The following is a 20594-nucleotide window of genomic DNA, read 5'->3' on the forward strand; positions in this document are numbered from 1 at the left end:
GTAGCAAAACCCTAAGCCGGTGAGCGATCTCAATTCAAATCCAATTGCGTCTCATTCATCTAACCTCGCAGGCTTAATCGGAGAGATGACTACCGTACCAGGGCAGCTAGTTTGGGAGATCGTGAAGAAGAACAACTCATTCCTTGTGAAGGAGTTCGGTAATGGCACTCAGAGCGTTCAGTTCAGCAAAGAGCCCAATAATCTATACAACCTCAACTCCTACAAGCACTCTGGTAATTGATTTATGATTTGTTATGATAACATTTGTATTTAGATGCAATCTGTGTATTTTGAAAATTTTAATTTACCGGATGTGACATTTAGAATAATATTAAAAAATTTAATAAGCAACAATATGCGTGTAATTGATAGTGTATCTTGTTTGCTCTTGGACTCAGTAGTGTTTGTTTAATTATTCTGAGCTACTATGGATGCATTTAGGGGTTTAGTTGATCCAGGTTAGAACTGCTGACTTAAGCGGACTAGGGTTTAAACTTGACCTTATGTTACAAGCTCAAGTTTCAGCTAGAGTTCATTTAAGTTAACACTTTGAACTTGGCTCAACCGCATCTCTAATTGCAACTAAAGTGTCTGAACAGCATGTTGATGGCAGTTAGCACAAGCCTAAACTGGACCATCAGTGTACATTTGATATGCGAGGGTGATAAATACTTACACATAGACATTTAATAAAACTTGTTGTTTGAGACTCTACCGTAGTCTGTAGATTTGCAAAAAGTTTTCCCAAGCTTCTTTGAGCATTTAGCAAGTTTTTGTTTTTTGTGGGTTTTTATTTTGCGTTCAGTTTTACCGAGAGTGAATTTGATTAACAATACTTTTTGTAGGACTAGCGAACAAGAAGACAGTTACCATTCAGCCGGCTGGAAAGGACCAATCTGTTTTGCTAGCAACCACCAAGACTAAGAAACAGGCCAAGCCTGCGGCTTTACTTCACAAGTCCATTTTGAAAAAGGAGTTCAACCGCATGGCTAAAGTTGTCGTCAACCAGGTAACCTATGAATCCATATCTGTTACGCGTATTATTAGTTGGTTTGTATGTTTAAAATGTTGTTTGTATGTATAGGTTGCTGAGAACTACTACAGGCCAGATTTGAAGAAAGCAGCGCTTGCAAGACTGAGTGCTGTTAACAGGAGTTTGAAGGTTGCCAAGTCTGGTGTTAAGAAGAAGAACCGACAAGCTTCAAGGGTTCATGGCAGGAAATGAAGTGGAAGTTTATGGTGTTGGTGGGGTGATTTTCTTTTTTCTTGAATTTATGTTTGGACTCTTATAAGTCAACTTGGTTAGTCTTCTCATGTATGTCTCTGTTTTTGAATGTTGAGAGTCAAAGATGGTTATTTTTTGTTACAATATTATCAGAGTACTAGAGTTAGCTTTCATGTTGCTGATGTTTTGATTGTTTTGGTCAATTTCTGACTTTATGGTGCCCTGGCATTGAGACTGCACTTTTGTTATTCATTTTTCACTCAACAGTCAACATAGAAAAAGACAAAAAAGGATAAAAGATGCATTGATTTTTTTTCTTGTTTGATCAATTCTTTCATTACTTTATCTATCTTGATCTTAAAGAACAGATGGGTTTTCTTCATAACTTTGTTCACTATCCACTGCTGCTTGCCACCATTTGCCACTAATCGGCTTTGTTAACAATTACCATTAACGAATCTGAAAACGAGACTTTTGAAAAAGAGATTGAAGCGACATTTTTAAGGGCGGTACACGAAAAAGTCAAAAGACAATCATACAATTCTGGAAGTCAACTCACTTCGCTTTGTGAGTTAACCCTATTTCACATGTGATAATAAATAATTGTATTATCATTAAGTTTAAGAAATCGAATAACATATACAGTGGATTGCGAATGAATTATTAATGAATGAATGGTGATGGCGTTGGGTTTTTGATATACAGAAAGATTTTTTCTTAACCAAAATGTGGTTTTCATATTTGAGAAAAAAATCAAATTTGTTATTCTTAACCAAAAAGTGGTTTTCATAAAAGAAAAAATCAATTTTGTTATTCTTAACCAAAGTGGTTTTCATACGCTATGGATTGACATAGACATAAACCAATTTTGTTTTTTTTTATTTCTCTTGAACAAGCCTGAATGTTTAGGAACTACAGTTGGTCAGTTCCAATCATAAATGGTAAATAGGTATTGGTTGATTAATATGTTATGAGAGCATAATTTTATTATGTAACTAAGTTGAAAGTCTGTCAAAACGAATAAGAAATTAGTAAATGAATGTGAATAGTTTGTTCTCTGTATGGTGGCATCTAATATAACTATACTATTAAAGCAAGATGAATTCACATGTCACCATTATAAAGTTTTCACATTGGATTCCACATACACAATTCCCTTAAATACATTTTCCATCTAATTAACATTTAATTAGCATTCATTAAAATGTATAACAATTTATTAAATGCATATAATCCTTTATCCATTATTTTTCTTTTAGTTATTATTCTAAAATTATATTAACTTATTCATATAAATTTAGAAAGACTAATCTTTAACCTTTTACAATTCAACATAAAATTCTCCATTAATTTTATTTTATAATCATTTAAATCAATAACAAAATTTCGACTATATAAATCAATACAATTGCTCAGATCTTAGAAAATTATTAAATGTTGAAGATCATGGACAAATCTTTTAATTTTTTTATGTACATGTATTTCAATTTTAATACTTTAAGTTATAATTTGATTTAAATGAATATAAAATAAAAGTCATAAATAAAACTTATTGTATGAAATAACTGAAATTACGTATTACATATAATAATTTTTATTTTTATTATAATTTCTATCCATGTAGAACACGGGATCTAACCTAATAAGTAAATAATTATTAACTTGAAAGCATGTATTCCGTATTCATGTTTGTCCACTATTATATTGTAACTGATACGTATAATAAATAGACAGATTACTATTTAAGTTAAAGGGAAGTCATCTTTTGGCAGAATAAACAATTAATTGGTACAACCGGAAGATCAGTAATAAAAATAAGAAAAAAGAAACAACTGTTCAATTCTCCATTAATTAATTAAAAGAAGTGAGTGAATGTCGCACAAGCAGTCAAGCACCCCAAGCGCCCCAAATGTCCTTCCCACAAAAACTCATGATGCTTTTTTCCTTAAAAACGCACATACTCATAGTAGTGTTTGGGCTTTTGATAAAAAACTTGGGTGATGAAACATTGAAACCTCGATAACGAATCAATGCACTTAACTCTTGAGGTTAAGCTTATTAGTGTTTAGTTCATTAGGATAATGTCAGTTTTTGTTGTTCTTAAGGTGATATTAAAATCAAACATATCTTTAAAAACTTTAATTCTACCATTTTTAAAATCTTAAGAAGTAAAAACTTATCTTTAAAAACCGCTACCATTATACATGTATATAATTTGTAACTTTGGTGCCGCCAAGTCTTTATTGGGCCAGGTTGTGACACTAAAGTAATCCACATAATTTTGTTTTATTAAATTTAATAATTAAACGTTTATTCGCCTCAACTAAATGACAAAACACCCAGGATGGACAACTTTAGGTTTTTACTGACGACCGGGTTTTACCGACCTTTTTGTTTACTTCCGGTATCGTAACAAACATAACTAAAACTGACCAAATTTGCGTCAACTCACCGTCGCAATGCCTGGGAACACTTAGGTTTTACCAATACCCGAGTTTTACCGACTCATTTTTGCGGCGCCCGATATCGACAATGCTCAGGTTTTACCAACCGAACTAATATCGTTTTCTAATATTTTAATTTTTTATATGTTAATCAACCGGACCCACAGTAATGCACAACTGCAACGTGACATAAACACATTCAACCTACTTGATGCGTTATTCGACCTGCCCGGCGCGTTGCGCGGGAAAAAAAACTAGTTTTTTTCAAAATTGGAACATTTCAAAAATAATATATAATAGAAAAAGTAATTGATCAGAATCTGTACCATTAATATTTTATAATTAATAATATCTATAGATGGAGGACCACATCCAAAAATAGACGGTTGAGAATTGAGATGCGGCGTACCAAAGCCGGGTCCACGCTACAGTTTCCTTCCGCGTTTGATGAAATTAAACTCACAGTTTTTAACTCTTTTTACCCTTTTTGGAAATGAAAACTCACCTAGCCTTATTTCTCAGTAATTTCGCCTTCAATCAGAGATTTACTGCCAAAAAATCGATTAAAATCATTTCAATTATTATAAAGTTTCAGTGGAGCCGGAGTTGAATCGTTGTAATCAGGAAAGTACCATAGCCTTTAATGATATAAGTTAAAACTCGTTTCATTTTTAGAGTTATCAAATTATCATGCTTGTGGTGTTTATAAAAGGTAAATTCGAAATAAATAATCACAATTTTTGTTTATAGGCAGATAATAATCCTAACTGTAAAAATCACTACCAGTGGTCTTAACTTTTAATTATTTTTGTCTCAATGGTCCTCCGTTAAAAAACACTTAACGCCGTTATGTTTTTTCTCAAGTTTCAAGCCGATGTTTTAGTGCTTTTGATTGGAAGAACGATGCAATTCGACTGATGTAAAACTTATCTCGAAACTGTGATTCAAATGACTTGAATTTTGTTAATTGGAAATTCAAACACCCGAATTGAAACATTATTTCGTCGCTTGGATAATAGTTGCGAGATAAGTTTTACATCGGTCGAATCGTATCGTTTTTCCAGTTAAAAGCCTAAAACAACGGTTTGAAACTTGGGAAAAAACATAACGACGTTAAGTGTTTTTTAACGGAGGACCGTTGAGACAAAAATAGTTGAAAGTTGGGACCACTGGTAGTGATTTTTAAAGTTGGGATTATTATCAGCCAATAAACAAAAGTTATGATTATTTATTTCCAATTTGCCAGTTTATTATCATCAAATTTCTAAATAGTGCAATTTAGGTATTTTATTCACCTGTTCACATTTTTTTTCTTTGAAACTTGTAAATTATAATTATAAAAATGTTACTTGAGATGTTAGTTAACTAATAATTTGGAGAGTGCGGTAGCCTAAATAAAATAAAGTCGCCGTTCTGAAAAAACAAACTTAACTAATTCCTATATTATAATTTGATCCGACTTTAAAAAAAAATTCTCTTGTGCAAGAAAATTATGCTTTCAATAGTGTGAGGACGATACGTGTAACAACCGAGCCAAAAAAATAAGTTAACTAATAATTTGGAGAGTGCGGTACCCTAAATAAAATAAAGTCGTCGTTCTGAAAAAACAAACTTAACTAATTCCTATATTATAATTTGATCCGGCTTTAAAAAAAATTATCTTGTGCAAGAAAATTATGCTTTCAATAGTGTGAGGATGATATGTGTAACAACCGAGCCAAAAAAATAAATTATAAAAAAATTATATTCAAATAATTAGAAATAAATTGAACGATGAGATACCAGGCGAATAGGCTAGTGTGGAGTGGTAAGGGGCGGAATTTTGTGTTAAATGTGAGTCAGCTTCGATTTCTGCTCCTAACATTTAGTTTCAGAGGCATCAAGGTGATGACGAAAATCTAAACGAGTAGTTGACTTTTACTAGTTGGATCGTTGAATTGAACATGTTTTTCCCCACCACATTGTCGTGCCTTCGAGCGAGTGCTCATGGGTGTTGTCTAAGGTGAGGGTTTTCCCTTATCGAAATACGAGTGCATCATGATGTAATGAATTTAGCCTGTAGCCAATTTAAAAGATTTGTTAACCGCTAAAAAATCAAATTAAAACTTTTAAACAATTACAAAACAAGTGTATAAATGTAAATTTCTTGTATTATTGGTTTTGAAAACTAAAAATAGATGTAAAAAGAAGCATCTTCTCCAAAATTAAGACAAACGAGGTCGTGTCACTTTCTCCGGCTTTAATATTATTTCTTTCGGTTTATCCTTTTGTCTTGTAATGCATTTTTTCACGAGATTGTGTCAGGAAAATAATTAAAGTTTTAAATAAAATTCAAAACCATACACCCCCTCTTTTCTCGCACACACTATTTGATATCTTAAACCTCAAACCCATCACTCTTAATTTCAAGGGGTGCTTATATCGCATATAAAATGAATTTTGTAAAATACAAAACGTAGACGCCATGAGATAACGACATGTCTACATGAGTGAGTTAATGAGTGCGAGTAACCACTTTTTTTAATGCTTAACCAAAACTCATTTCAGATTATATAGTCATGTATGTTTTATAGTCGTATCATGTAAATACGTGTTTATATCACATAGGTATTTATAACTTATAAAAAAGTGTTATTGAAAATTAATATGTATCGTGGTATTATACTCGTTTTAATGGAAAAAAAACATGGTATATATATACTTTTTTAAATAATTAAATATATACAAACTATTTGAGTTTTGTTTCCTGATAAAAGTAGATAATTTGATAAAGTGGCATCCTAACATTTTTTTGCACAAAACATTTTTATTATCTTTTTCATTCCGTCGAAAATCTATTTTACGGTATAGACGCTTATGACCTCCCCCTCTATGCCCTGCAGTAGTCCCAAGCCTGCTAAAGAAAGGGATAATTTATAACAAAGTTTTAGTGTTGTTGATCTATCAATTAATTTATAAGCTAACAAAACATTATCTAATCTATCCTTCTTTTTTTTGTTTTATAAAAGTAGATGCATTTTAGAAAAGCAAAGTAACTTTCGTATATTAAGAGGGTGTTTCGATGAGCTTCAGAAAATTGCTTATTTGCATATTTGTTATTTGAAAAGCAAAAGCAGGTTGGAAAAGCTTCATTTTAAAGTTTTTCAACACACGTCAATTCCGGTTTACAAAACAGTTTTTGTTTTTCAAAAACAAATAACCAAATAAGTATTTTTCAGAAGTTTACCGAACATCCACTAAATTTTAATTCAGATTGATAACACTTTTGTACTAAATTAAAAGTTATGATAAAGGTTTTACATTATATACTCTAGTTTGTAACTTTGTAATAAACATACATACTTTTAACTTTTACATGAAAACACAATTGAAGAGGTATGTACCCGCCTCAACACCGAGCGAGGCGGGTCAACCCATAAGATACAGACAAGAGACTTGAAATCAAGATATTATGAAGGCACAAAGCCAAAACCTATGCGCATGGCGCATATCACATATGCTCACGCATATCACATATGCTCATGCATCACATGCTCAGGCATCACATATGCTCAGGCATCACATGCTCAGGCATCACATATGCTCACGCATCACATATGCTCACGCACATCACATCTGCGCGTGGCGCATCCGCGCGTGGCGCATATCACATGCTTGTGCATATCACATCTGCGCGTGAGAATAAAGAGAAGACCTCGCGCATCCTCAGGATAGGCGCATATCACACATGCACATAATCAACCTCGTCCTTATCCAAATCAGGATTAGGGCAACCTTGATTGTGCACGTCAGACAACCTTCCAGAAGGTATCTTTTTAAGGAGTAAGAATATGCTGATGTTGACAACTGCCAAATGAAAGGTGGACAACTCAGCAAAACCTATGTGCTACCACGTGGTTATAACCAATGAGAAAGCACCAGGTGTCCCAAAGGACACGTGGCGCAAAACAACTGGAAGAGGCCAACAAAGCCCTAATTGGGTCTGAGCCCAATCATTGGAAACCCTAGCACTATAAATACAGCATCAACTCCACAAGGAGAGAGGATCATAACATTCAATCATATTCAATCACAGACAGTTACAGTCAGTAACACACACAATCACATCCAATCACATCCAATTACAGAGTATTGAGCTATTAAGCAATACTCTCCAGATTTCCTTACTCTGATATTATTATCTTCTCCCACAAATACTTATTCTCACACCGGAGGGTTACCCCAAAGAGGACCCTTCTGTCCCTTTCTGAGGGGTAAGTTGACGGTGCTGTTCATTTTGTAGGTGGAAGAACACAGATCCAAGAAAACCATCGGTGAAATAGTATAATCACACCCGAGGAAAGTAGATCGTCTACCAGTGAGTCGATCCACGTTTCTTCATTGGCGCCATCCACTGTTACAACGGCAACAAGATCTCATCGGATCTATATAAAAAAAAAAAAATTTTTTTCACCATGGTTTCTGGCGTTCGTAACGTTGATCAAGTTCTGGAGGATATTGAACGTGAGGATGTTAATGAGGGACAGCAGTTTCTGAGGGTGCCGCGTGATTCTACGCGCACCACCAGTAACCGTCCCTTCATCACAACTCCTCATGGCCAGACTGAAACTCCTCCAGACGATCTCACGTTACAAAAAGGACCAATGGGTCCAGAAGATGAAACAAATGACCCTAAAGAATGGCTCATAAACGAGCAGCGGCGTCTAATGGACAAGTACAATGAGATGGTCAAACAGAAAAAGCTAGCCGACTTAACACAAAGGCAAGCGTTTGATAAGCAAACTGTTCATGGAACAAAAAAGGCGCGCGCGCCGGAAGAAGGACATTCTATTCACACTGCACACACTGAGTTCAGTGATGAAGAAGTGCACAGCATGAGGAAGACGCGAGATACTCATGCAGGAGGCTCACAGCTCCGCGCGCACGTGAACATGGCGCCTGGAGCCAGAGCCGATCTGGATCTGCAAATACCGTACAGCCCACCAGTTAGAGGGCAAGTGGACGTAACCACACCGTACAGACCAGCCATCTTGGTGAAACATTCAAAGTTCACTGAGCGCATCGCGAAGGCTCCCATCCAGCACAAAACCAAGATGCCAAGTGGTTTGGGCAAATATGACGGCACAACAGATCCAGACGATTTCTTGCAAGGTTTTTACAACACGGGAAACCTAGAGAGCTGGACGATGCCAACATGGTGTCACATGTTTGCTCGCTGCCTCACGAGCGCGGCGCGTGTCTGGTTCGAGAGCTTGCCGACTGGGCAAATCGATGGGTTCGAGGAACTATTGGAAAAGTTCCAAGCCCACTTCGTACAGCAGCGCAGACACACGCGCGACCCTGATGACATCATGCACTGCGTGCGCAGGAATGATGAAACGATTGAAGACTACATAACTCGTTTCAATCAGGAGTCTCTGGCAATCGGAGGTATCACTGAGCAACTCTTGCGCGTGGCCTTTATACAAGGCGCGCGCAGTGATCAACTCCGCCGAGCTCTCGTAAGCAGAGATGGCATGCCCACCACGTGGGCCAAGTTAATGGAAGCATCGCGAGTTTTCGCGAGAAATGAAAAACAAATTGCCCAAGATAGGGCAAGAGAAAGAGCGCATCAAGCTGAGTCACCGCGCAGCAAAGAAAAGAGGGGCAAACAGAACTCTGTATGGTCCAGGTTGCAACCAACCAGTTTTTCTTCCGCAGAAAAGCAGGCGCAACCAAGCTCACCCCATCCCCAAAAAGATGTTCGTAATCGCGGGGAGGGTGACAAGAGGGAGGGCGGCAGAGATCCTAACAGACCTCTGCCAAGAATATGGACTCCCCTCACTAAAACGCCTTCACAGGTGTTAAGCACTGAGAATGTCCAGTTCAAAAGCCCCAAACCACTACACTACAAGGGACCATCAGACAGTGGCAAATACTGTGAGTTTCACAAATCCACAGGACACAACACTGACGCATGCCACCACTTGAAGGATGCAATTGAAAAAGATGTAAAATCAGGCAAGCTGGCTCACCTGGTAAAAAACTCAAGACCAGAAAATGAACAATCAGGAGCCTCAGCCAGCAAAAAGTACAAAAGAATCTGTGTAGCCGAGGGAGGAAGGCAAGGGCAAATATCAAGAAAGAGAAACGCGCAAATACAAGGAGATTGGCGCGAGCAACAAGTCATCTTCCCAAGAATCAGGGGAGGCCCTTCCATCAGCAGTCCTCTTGTCATCACTACACACATTGCTCATTATGAAGTGTCAAAAGTCCTGGTGGACACTGGCAGCGAATCAGACATCATGTATGAGCAATGTTTCAGGAAACTGGATCCGGCAGACCAAGCAAGGCTTGAAATTGTGAATGCACCAATCTCTGGTGTTTCAAATGAAATCATTCATCCCCTAGGTCAAATACAATTTGAGCTAACTATGGGGGATGACAAACACAAGCGAGCCGAAGTTGTCAACTTCTTGGTCTTGCCCACCACTTCATGCCACAATATGATCTTGGGTAGGGAAACGATTGCCCAATTCAACGCCATACCGTCGCCAGCGCACGGCGCGTTGGGGTTCCCAACACCAACAGGTGTAACTTTTGTATACCGGGATCATTTGTGTGCAGTGACAAGTACTCCGCGGGAGGGGAGAATGAAACTTCCAATGGCAGACAACGCGCCAGAGGAATGGATTCTCAACCCAAAATTCCCGGAGCAGAAGATCACAATTGGCGCAACGATATCAGACGACACGAGGGTGAGAATGAAAAGATTGCTCACAGCAAATATGTCGGTCTTCGCGTGGCAACACTCTGATATGACTGGGGTTCCGCGAGACCTGGCACAACATGCTCTCAACACGTTCAAGCCTGTAGAGCCAATTGCTCAAAAAAAGAGAGTCATGGGGGATGAGAAAGCGAGGGCCATGAATGAGCAGGTTGAGGATCTACTGCGCGCAAACATCATCCGCCCGATACAATACCAGACATGGGTAGCCAATCCTGTGATGGTAAAGAAAAGTAACGGGTCATGGAGGATGTGCATTGACTTCAAGGACCTCAACAAAGCATGCCCAAAAGATTGTTACCCCCTCCCAAACATCGACGCAAAGGTGGACTCCGTGGCGCCATTCAAACTCAAATGTTTCCTGGATGCCTACAAGGGCTATCACCAGATTCAAATGGCACCACAAGACGAGGACAAGACCGCATTTAGAACCGACAAGGGTGTTTTTTGCTACACAAAGATGCCCTTTGGTTTGAAGAATGCGGGCGCCACCTACCAAAGACTTATGGATGCCGTTTTCAGCGAGCAAATTGGAAGAAACCTAGAAGTCTATGTGGATGATTTGGTGATCAAAAGTAGGGAGGAAAAGCAAATGCTCAAAGACATCGAAGAAACCCTTGGGCGTCTAAAGGAAGTTAACATGAAGCTCAATCGGAGCAAATGCACTTTCGGTGTACTAGAGGGAAAATTTCTAGGTGTAATGGTCACCAAGGATGGTTTCAAGGTGAACCCTGAGAAGGTGGAGGCCATCCTTGACATGCCCTCGCCATCCACCATGAAAGAAGTCCAGAAGCTGAATGGTAGATTGGTTTCAATCAACAGGTTCCTAGCGAACCATGCAAGCAAATCTACCCCATTTGTCAATACATTGAGAAACTGCTTAAAGAAAAGTCAGTTCAAATGGACTCTTGAGGCCGAGCAAGCTTTCAGTGAGATTAAAGAATGTTTGATAAATCTGCCCGCGCTCACAGCTCCACTTCCTGGTGAAACTTTGACATTATACCTATCAGCAGGAGAGCGCGCCATCGGCGCAGTATTATTGGTGGATCGCAAGGGAATCCAAACGCCAATATACTATGTGAGTCGGGTGCTGACAGATCCTGAGACGCGCTACTCCATCATGGAAAAGTTAGTTTTGTCACTAACACACGCGTCGCGCAAGCTTCATAGATACTTCAATGGTCATCCTATTGAAGTACTGACTGGTTACAACATCCAGCAAGTCTTGCGGCGCCCCGCGCTCTCGGGAAGGCTAACAAAATGGGCGCTGGAATTAGGCGAGCACACGATCGCCTATAAGCCCCGTCCAGCAATAAAGGGGCAAGTTTTAGCTGATTTCATCGCAGAAGTACCCGAAGGAAGAATTGAAGAGGCTCAGCGCGAGGTAGACCCTCCGCGAGCCAATGATGAAGAAAATGTTTGGAGATTGTTCACTGACGGAGCTTCAAACAACGAAGGGTCCGGCGCAGGCCTAAAACTGGTGGATCCAGAGAATCATGAATATACTTACGCCATCAGGTTGGACTTCAAAAGCACCAACAATGAGGCTGAGTATGAAGCCCTGCTGGCTGGCCTGCGCATCGTGCAAAAATTCGGAGTTAAAAAGCTAGAGGCCCATGTTGATTCATACTTGGTAGCAGCACAGGTCAATGGCCTTTATGATGCCAAGGAGAATACCATGCCTCTGTATCTAGAGCAGGCGAAAAAGCTCATCGAGCAATTTGACAGCTTCAGAATCATTCATATTCCGCGCAGTGAAAACAAATCTGCAGACGCGCTGAGTAAGATGGCATCAACCAGCTTCGATCACTTTGGCAAAGATGTCAGGGTAGAAGTAATGAGCAACCCGTCGGTGGTGGCGAAATCTGTCCTTGTAACTCATACAACCCCTTCATCATGGATAACTCCAATAATGGAATTCTTGAAGGAGGGAAGAGTACCAGACGATCGCGCACAGGCGAGGAAGATAAGACACAAGTCGCAAAACTATGAACTGCTTGATGGTACATTATATCGACGCTCTTATCTTGGACCACTCATGAAATGCCTAGATGATGAGGAAGCAAGCTATGTGATCAGAGAGATACACGAAGGAATCTGTGGAATACATGCTGGCCCGCGCATGGTGGTTGCCAAGGCAATGAGCGCAGGTTACTATTGGCCAGGCATGTACTTGGACGCTCTAAAAGAGATCCAAAAATGCAAAGCATGTCAAAGCTATGCGCCAAACACCATGCGGCCAAAGAACAACTTGATTCCAGTGACCTCCGCATGGCCTTTCCACAAATGGGCAATCGACATTGTGGGTCCCCTTCCGCAAGCGCAAGGGCGAGTAAAATTTTTGGTAGTGGCAATAGACTATTTCACAAAATGGGTTGAAGCCAAGCCACTAGCAAAAATCACAGCCGAAGTGATGAAGCAGTTTATCTGGAGCCACATCATATGCCGTTTTGGCTTGCCCATGGAAATTGTGAGCGATAATGGCAAGCAATTCACTGACAAGAAGATATCCAGCTGGCTCAAGGAATTGCGCATCAACCAAATTTTCACTTCAGTTTATCACCCTCAGGGGAATGGACAAGTGGAACGAGCGAACCAAAGCTTGTTAAATGGGCTGAAGAAAAGGTTGGAGGGAGAATCCCATTCTTGGGTCGAAGAGCTACCTAATGTCCTGTGGGCACACAGGACATTAAGCAAAACCAGCAATGGCGAATCCCCGTTCAGCCTAACCTATGGAACAGAGGCAATGATTCCAGCAGAAGTTGGATGCCCATCCCATAGAGTGCTCATGATGAGCAACATTGATAACGAGCGCGAAAGAGGGTTGGATCTCAACTTACTTGAAGGGCGCAGAGAGGCGGCTATCATCAGTGAAGCCAAATACAAGAAAAAACTGGAAAAATATTACAACCAGCGCGTGAAAGAATGCCACTTCAAGAAAAATGATTTTGTCCTTCGAAACAATGAAGCAAGCCGCGCGATACCCCCGGGAAAAATGTCCCCCAATTGGGAGGGACCTTATCAAGTCTTGGAAGAATTGGGAAAAGGCGCATACGCCTTAAAAGATTTGAATGGAAAGAAGATTCCGCGCACATGGAACGCGGCACAGCTTAGAAAATGTTTCATGTAAAAAAAAATGTCAAGTTTGTAATCAAGGCTTTTTAAGCCATTATGAATAATGATACGCGCTATCTTCTCTTAATGTGGATTCTATTACATTTTGCATACATGTTTCACACTTCCCTTTATTAATTTTGAGCAATATGACAACATTGTATTGACATCAAAACGAAATAAAAACGAAGTAAAACATACATGCGCGAGCTTCAAGCTCAAACGCGTTAACGAGTCTTAACTCTAAAACGTCAGGGCCTTAGCCCAATTCTATTACCTTTTGCATACATGTTTCACACTTCCCTTTATTAATTTTGAGCAATATGATAACATTGTATTGACATCAAAACGAAATAAAACGATGTAAAACATACATGCGCGAGCTTCAAGCTCAAACACGTTAATGAGTCTTAACTCTAAAACGTCTGGGCCTTAGCCCAATAATATGAGCCTTAGCTCAGGGCCTTAGCCCAATAATGTGAGCCTTAGCTCAAATCACTCACAACATCCATCTTACATGCTGCGCAGCCTGACCATAAAACACCTAAACACAACTAAGGCAAAGCAAATGCCAAAACATAGTTGTTAAGGTCTCAGGTTGGGGTCGCGCATGAAATTGTAGTGGATATCTGAGTAACACATTGACACGTAAAGGCTAAAAAACTCATAATTCCATAAATGCGCGATAACGTCACGCAAAAGAGGAATAATGAAAACGCCAAGACACGTGTCAACATAATCAAGATATGGCAAAATCACTTACAATATGACAAGGGTTAAGTATAATAAATTCCTTACAACCTTGTTCTTATTTCAACGTGCAAGCATATCTTAAATTCAACAAACAAGCATTCAATATAAAGAGATGAATGGGAAATGCGCAAGATGCGAAGAAGGGAAAAACAACATTTCATTCCAAAGCATTGAAATTTACAAGTTTACAAGATGAGATACAAACTACAAATAAAAATAAAAAACATGAAGGGCTTCTCAAGTCTCCACGTTGACATCAGCCTCTTCATCATCCTCATCACCGCCCTCAGCATCTGGCGCATCCTGCTCCTCGTCATCTCCAAACTGACCATAGTCAAGTTGTTCATCTTGAATGGAGTCTTCTATCACAGTAGTGTCAGGAGCGGATCCTTTGGCCACGCCAGAGCCGCTTGCAGGAGCAGTATTCCCCGCGCCATCATCGCCGCCACCAACCCCTTCGCACTCGTCAAGTAAATTCTTTAGCGCGCCGAGGTCGGGCTGGTCAGCAAGCGCGGATATCTGCAAATCATAAGCAAAAATATGAGTACAAAAATACTTGGAAAATAAATCAAAGTAATCTCATTAAAGTTAAAGTACCTGCCCAAGGATGGGAATGGGAGTATTCAAATACTTCTCCCCCATCGCGGCCATGTCCGCGCAGGCAACGTCGCTCTGATAAGGGTATTCGGATGGGTTCTTCTTCAGCATCCCATATTCATAGCCATCCGTAAACCCTTCAGCTCGACCCACCAAGCGCGCGGCAGCGTTGCAGTCCATCACAAGGGCCTGAAACTCGTCTGAGTATTTCATCGCATAAGCGCAACGAGTCATACCCTGTGAGACTAGCCATTGGCGATCCTGCGCGAGGGAAGTAACAGACGTCTCGAGGGCAGGAACCTGAGAGTTTAACAACTCAACAGTTTCCTTAGTCTTTTTCAGCTTCTCTTTGTCGGACGCTGCTGCCGCCAAGGCTTCTTCCTTTTCCGCCCGCGCAGAATCAAGTGCTTCCTGGCTAGACGCTGCCATCGCCAAGGCTTCATCCTTCTCGGCCTGCGCGGCCGCCAGTTCCTTCTTCAGGCGCGCAACCTCACTCTCCAGTGATGATTTTTCAGTGACAGACTGGACAAGAGCTTGGTCACGTACTTGGCCGCGTCCGCCTCCGCCGCTTGTAGCTTCTCCCGCGCAGCTTGAAGCTCATGCCCGCGCTTCACGAAGGCGCTGTTGGCACTTGCTCTGTTCTCACTGAGCTCTGCTTGGAGCTTCTCAGCTCTCTCTCGAGCATCAGAAAGATGCCAAGCAGACACCTTAGCCTCTTGCTTGGCTTCCGCAAGAGCATCACGTACTTTTACGTAATCATAGCGAAGCTCTTGGGAGGCAGCAAAGAAGGCCGACCCAGCAAACATATGATCGTTGAGCAAGTCGTCGCGAGCGCGGTCCTCCTGGAACCTCCTTTCAGATGGAGGCACAGCATGAGCCCAGAATTCCGCACACACACCCATGGACTGAAATGTGCTGTCTTCAGTAATATTCCATCTCGGGCGGTAAATGTGATCGGCTTCCTGCAAAAACAAAGTAATTATCTAAGTCATCAAAACATTAAGATGGAAGTCCGCGCAGCGGAGCAAAAAAGAACCTATACCTGCGGGGATGAAGCAGAAAAGTCAGCGCCAGCCCCACGAGAAGGCTCCGCCGCGAAGCCTCGTGGCGCTGCAGGACTGGCGCGACCGCGGTCGGAGTCTTCAACTTCAAACTCCTCATCCTCCTCGGAAACAGGCCTTTTCTCCTGCGACCTAGAGCCAAAATCGGTCTCGCGAGGAGGGCTGTGCGCAGGAGGGGATGAGGGAGGTCTCGACGCCGCCAGGTCGGCGCGCAAAACGGCCTCCTGCTCCTTAGTAATCCCGATGAGGGGAGATTCATCGCTTGCAGGAGCAGGAGCAGAGCCAACGGCGCTGGCACCGGCGCCAGGAGTGCCGCCAGCAGCTTGTACGCCAGCTACGGCTTCTATGAAAAAATCAACAAAAAGAAATGGTTCATGACTTGATCTAAAAGAAAGTCAGGAAATAAGAGCGCAATACGTACCTTGGCGCAACTCCGTTCGCGAAGCAAACATCGCCATGAAGTCCATTCTACCCTTCTTTGAGGGTAAAACAGGGGACTTCGAAGCGACCTCCGGCGCAGCCTCGGCATCTTGTTGCGCTGTCGCCGGCTCTACAAACATTTGAGTGAGCAAAGATTCATTAGTAATTCTATCAGAATCGCGCTCATAGAACCATAAAAGATAAGCAAAGTATACCTATCGAAGGCGCAACACCGCTTCCCTTTTCCGCCGCGCGAAGGGAGGAGGTAGTGGCACCATACCTCAGGTGGACAGGAGGTCTGCCCACTTTTTGAGGCAGGGAAGACAAGGAGACCTTGGTGGTAAACTCCTGGGTTTTCCCAAATCCCCCCGCCTGAGTAGGAGGATCCTGAACAACAGGGGCAACATCTTTCTTCTGTTTCTTACTGGCCCCCGCGCCAGTTTTCCCCTTAGCTTTACGCTTTAGTTGGGGCGCCTCCTCCTCCCCCTCCTCTTCCGCGAGCTCCAGCTCGTAGTTTTCGAGCGCATCTACAATACACGCAACAGAAGTGTTAGCAAAATTTGGTATTATAAAGGAAAATGCATTACAAAGGCTTACCAGGCGCATCGCTGTCGAAGACAAATCCCAGATCAACAGGGATGAACATGTCATCGAAGCGATCGGGGAAGCCAACCTCCCCAGCGCCAAGCGCGACGGAGCCACCCTCCATATGCTCATCATAGGCGGCGTGGATATACTCCTTGGTGACTGCACAAAACAAGTCAAATGATATCAGCAAAACGAATTATATTCGCGCAGAAGTAAAGCAATGAGATTGACTTACACAAGCCGTCAACTTGGATAACGGGCTCAGTCGCGCTGTCCGCCCACCTCCTGCTCATACCAACCCCCACCAGCGCCTCCTCACAAATGTTCTTGGCGGGGGATGGTTCAGCGGTCAACTTATTTACCCAGGCGCCAGTTGGGTTCTTGAGGACACCCACATCCGCAGGCGCAGAAGAGATCGCGCGCATGGTCATACGGATGGGGATCACACCAGCCCTTATATAAAAAAACCTCTCAGACCAGTCATGAAGGCTCTTGAATGAAACAGTGGAGCACTTCACCTTCTGACTGCGAGGAATAAATGAGAACCAAGAATCTTGGATCTTGGGCTTGTAAAAAAACTGAAAGCGCCGAGGGGTGGGCTCCTCGCGCTGGGATTTGCACATGAACTCAAAGTGAGTCATGCGCACAAGTCCAAACGGATGGACTTGGGATATATGAATCCCATAAAACTTAAGCAGTGCACCCACAAACCTTGTCATCGGGAGACGAAGGTTGCAGTGGGTGAAAAAATGGCTATAAAGGGATATATAGCCGGTAGGCGGGTCCGCCGCCGTTTGCCCGGCCCCAGGCAACATGCAGCCAAACACAGGGAGAAAACCCTGAGAGGCGATAAGGTTGTCAAGATCAGCCTGCCTCAGTTTGCAGGGGATTTCATTCCACCTCTTCACGGCCTTGGTCCTCCCTACCTCCTCCGATGAGACCTCAGCAGCCTTCTTCCCCTTGCCGGTCTTCTTCAATGTAGACATTACTAACGATTTTCTACGGCAATGGATGGGGAGATTGTGTTGTCTGAGCTATCAGACATACAACTGTGACAACGAACAAATGATGTATCTGAAGCAGAACAAAGGTAATCGGAATACAAAGAAAGAAAAGAGCTCTGAATAATAAACAAGAAGATGAAGAATAAAAACTCTTAAGGGCTGGCTTTTATAGGCCCAGGAGAGAGAAAAATTGGTGCTGATCGGACTTCACGCGCCCCCACTCGCAGGAGTAAGCCAACGCGAGCGCGACACGTGTCCCTGACACTGTGTGAGGGGACACGAAAAGAAACTGTACAGCTGCTGCCAGAGTTCACGCGCCACCACTCGCACGAACAGACCAATGCGAGCGCGACACGTGTCCCTGACACTATTTGAGGGGACACGAAAGGCAACTGTAGCACCTCGAGCACACGAAAGGCCTGACACGTCTCCATCACTGACGCATGTCAGCAACAACCAACCACGTTCAGGGACGTTTCGTTTTCAACCAAAAGGATAGATCTTCGCGCAACGACGAATAATAAGAAGAAAAAGACAAAACCCCTACTAAAAGAGCAAACTATTTAGTCTAACATCTATCTTACCTCGCTCGCGCGAGACAAGACACACATTAGACTGGGGGGGCTTGAAGAGGTATGTACCCGCCTCAACACCGAGCGAGGCGGGTCAACCCACAAGATCATACAAGAGACTTGAAATCAAGATATTATGAAGGCACAATGCCAAAACCTATGCGCATGGCGCATATCACATATGCTCACGCATATCACATATGCTCATGCATCACATGCTCAGGCATCACATGCTCAGGCATCACATATGCTCACGCATATCACATATGCTCAGGCATCACATATGCTCACGCACATCACATCTGCGCGTGGCGCATCCGCGCGTGGCGCATATCACATGCTTGTGCATATCACATCTGCGCATGAAACATCTGCGCGTGAGAATAAAGAGAAGACCTCGCGCATCCTCAGGATAGGCGCATATCACACATGCACATAATCAACCACGTCCTTATCCAAATAAGGATTAGGGCAACCTTGATTGTGCACGTCAGACAACCTTCCAGAAGGTATCTTTTTAAGGAGTAAGAATATGCTGATGTTGACAGCTGCCAAATGAAAGGTGGACAACTCAGCAAAACCTATGTGCTACCACGTGGTTATAACCAATGAGAAAGCACCAGGTGTCCCAAAGGACACGTGGCGCAAAACAACTGGAAGAGGCCAACAAAGCCCTAATTGGGTCTGAGCCCAATCATTGGAAACCCTAGCACTATAAATACAGCATCAACTCCACAAGGAGAGAGGATCATAACATTCAATCATATTCAATCACAGACAGTTACAGTCAGTAACACACACAATCACATCCAATCACATCCAATTACAGAGTATTGAGCTATTAAGCAATACTCTCCAGATTTCCTTACTCTGATATTATTATCTTCTCCCACAAATACTTATTCTCACACCGGAGGGTTACCCCAAAGAGGACCCCTCTGTCCCTTTCTGAGGGGTAAGTTGACGGTGCTGTTCATTTTGTAGGTGGAAGAACACAGATCCAAGAAAACCATCGGTGAAATAGTATAATCACACCCGAGGAAAGTAGATCGTATACCAGTGAGTCGATCCACGTCTCTTCAACAATAAACAGAATAATCAATTTAAATGGACCCTCCAACACACGGTGACATGTAAAAATGATTATAAATAGTTGAATACTCTTCCAAATGTTCCTTCACTATAAATAGACACTTGGCTCTTTTTGTATATTGAACCACCTGCCTCTTCCCTCTTGCCTATCCGAATGTATTGTGTTTCTCTCTCTAAATATTAGTTTTCAACTTAAGACAGGGATGTAAACAAACCGAACGGACACGAATAAGGTATTGTTTATGTTCGTTCGTTAAGTAAATAACGTGTTCACGAATGGTTCACGAACACTTACCGAACGAGATTTTATGTTCGTGTTCGTTCATTAGGGAAATTAATGTGTTCACGAACGGTTCACGAACACAAACGAACACAAATAAAATCGGCAGAGCCTAGAGATTGAGACCGATGTATTCATCAATGTGAATAATGAAAGCCTTTAAACGAATCGAATAAACACGAACAAGGGCATGTTCGTGTTCATTCACTTAACTTTAAAATAACACGGACACTTAATCGAAAAAATATTTATGTTCATGCTCGCTAATTTAAAAATGGACATTTGTGTTTGTTTGTTTAAAATTTAAACTAACATAACTAAACAAAGATAAATGAACATGTATGAAAAAACGTAAATGAACACAAATATAAATGAACTTAAATGAACACAAATTAACAAACATAAAACCTTTAAGCAAATGACCTATCCAGATAATATTTAATTATTTTCTATTAATATTAATACATAAATGAACATAAATAAGCAGACATAAACGAACATAAACGAACGTTCATGAACATAAATGAACGAACGGAACATGCGTTCATGTTCATTTGTTTAATTAAACGAACACAAATTTTTTGTTCATGTTTGTTCGTTTATTAAATAGACGAACATAAATGAACTTTTCACCGAACGGTTCACGATAGTTCACTGAACGTTCGGTTCATTTACATG

General features: G+C 41.6%; 1 protein-coding gene across 1 annotated transcript; it reads left to right on the top strand.

Moving 5' to 3' along the window:
- LOC143535319 (large ribosomal subunit protein eL28y-like) lies at window positions 1–1418 on the top strand. Its single transcript, XM_077029606.1, has 4 exons — window positions 1–19; window positions 72–233; window positions 846–1009; window positions 1085–1418. Exons 2-4 carry the CDS (start codon window positions 86–88, stop codon window positions 1223–1225), a joined length of 453 nt encoding a protein of 150 aa, XP_076885721.1. The 5' UTR covers window positions 1–19; window positions 72–85; the 3' UTR covers window positions 1226–1418.
- Window positions 1419–20594: the final 19176 nt, after the last annotated feature.

This window comes from Bidens hawaiensis, unplaced genomic scaffold (genome assembly GCF_021521415.1).
Source record: "Bidens hawaiensis isolate Kalapana, Puna unplaced genomic scaffold, B.hawaiensis_p1.1 tig00010467_1, whole genome shotgun sequence".
Classification (NCBI taxonomy): Eukaryota; Viridiplantae; Streptophyta; class Magnoliopsida; order Asterales; family Asteraceae; genus Bidens; species Bidens hawaiensis.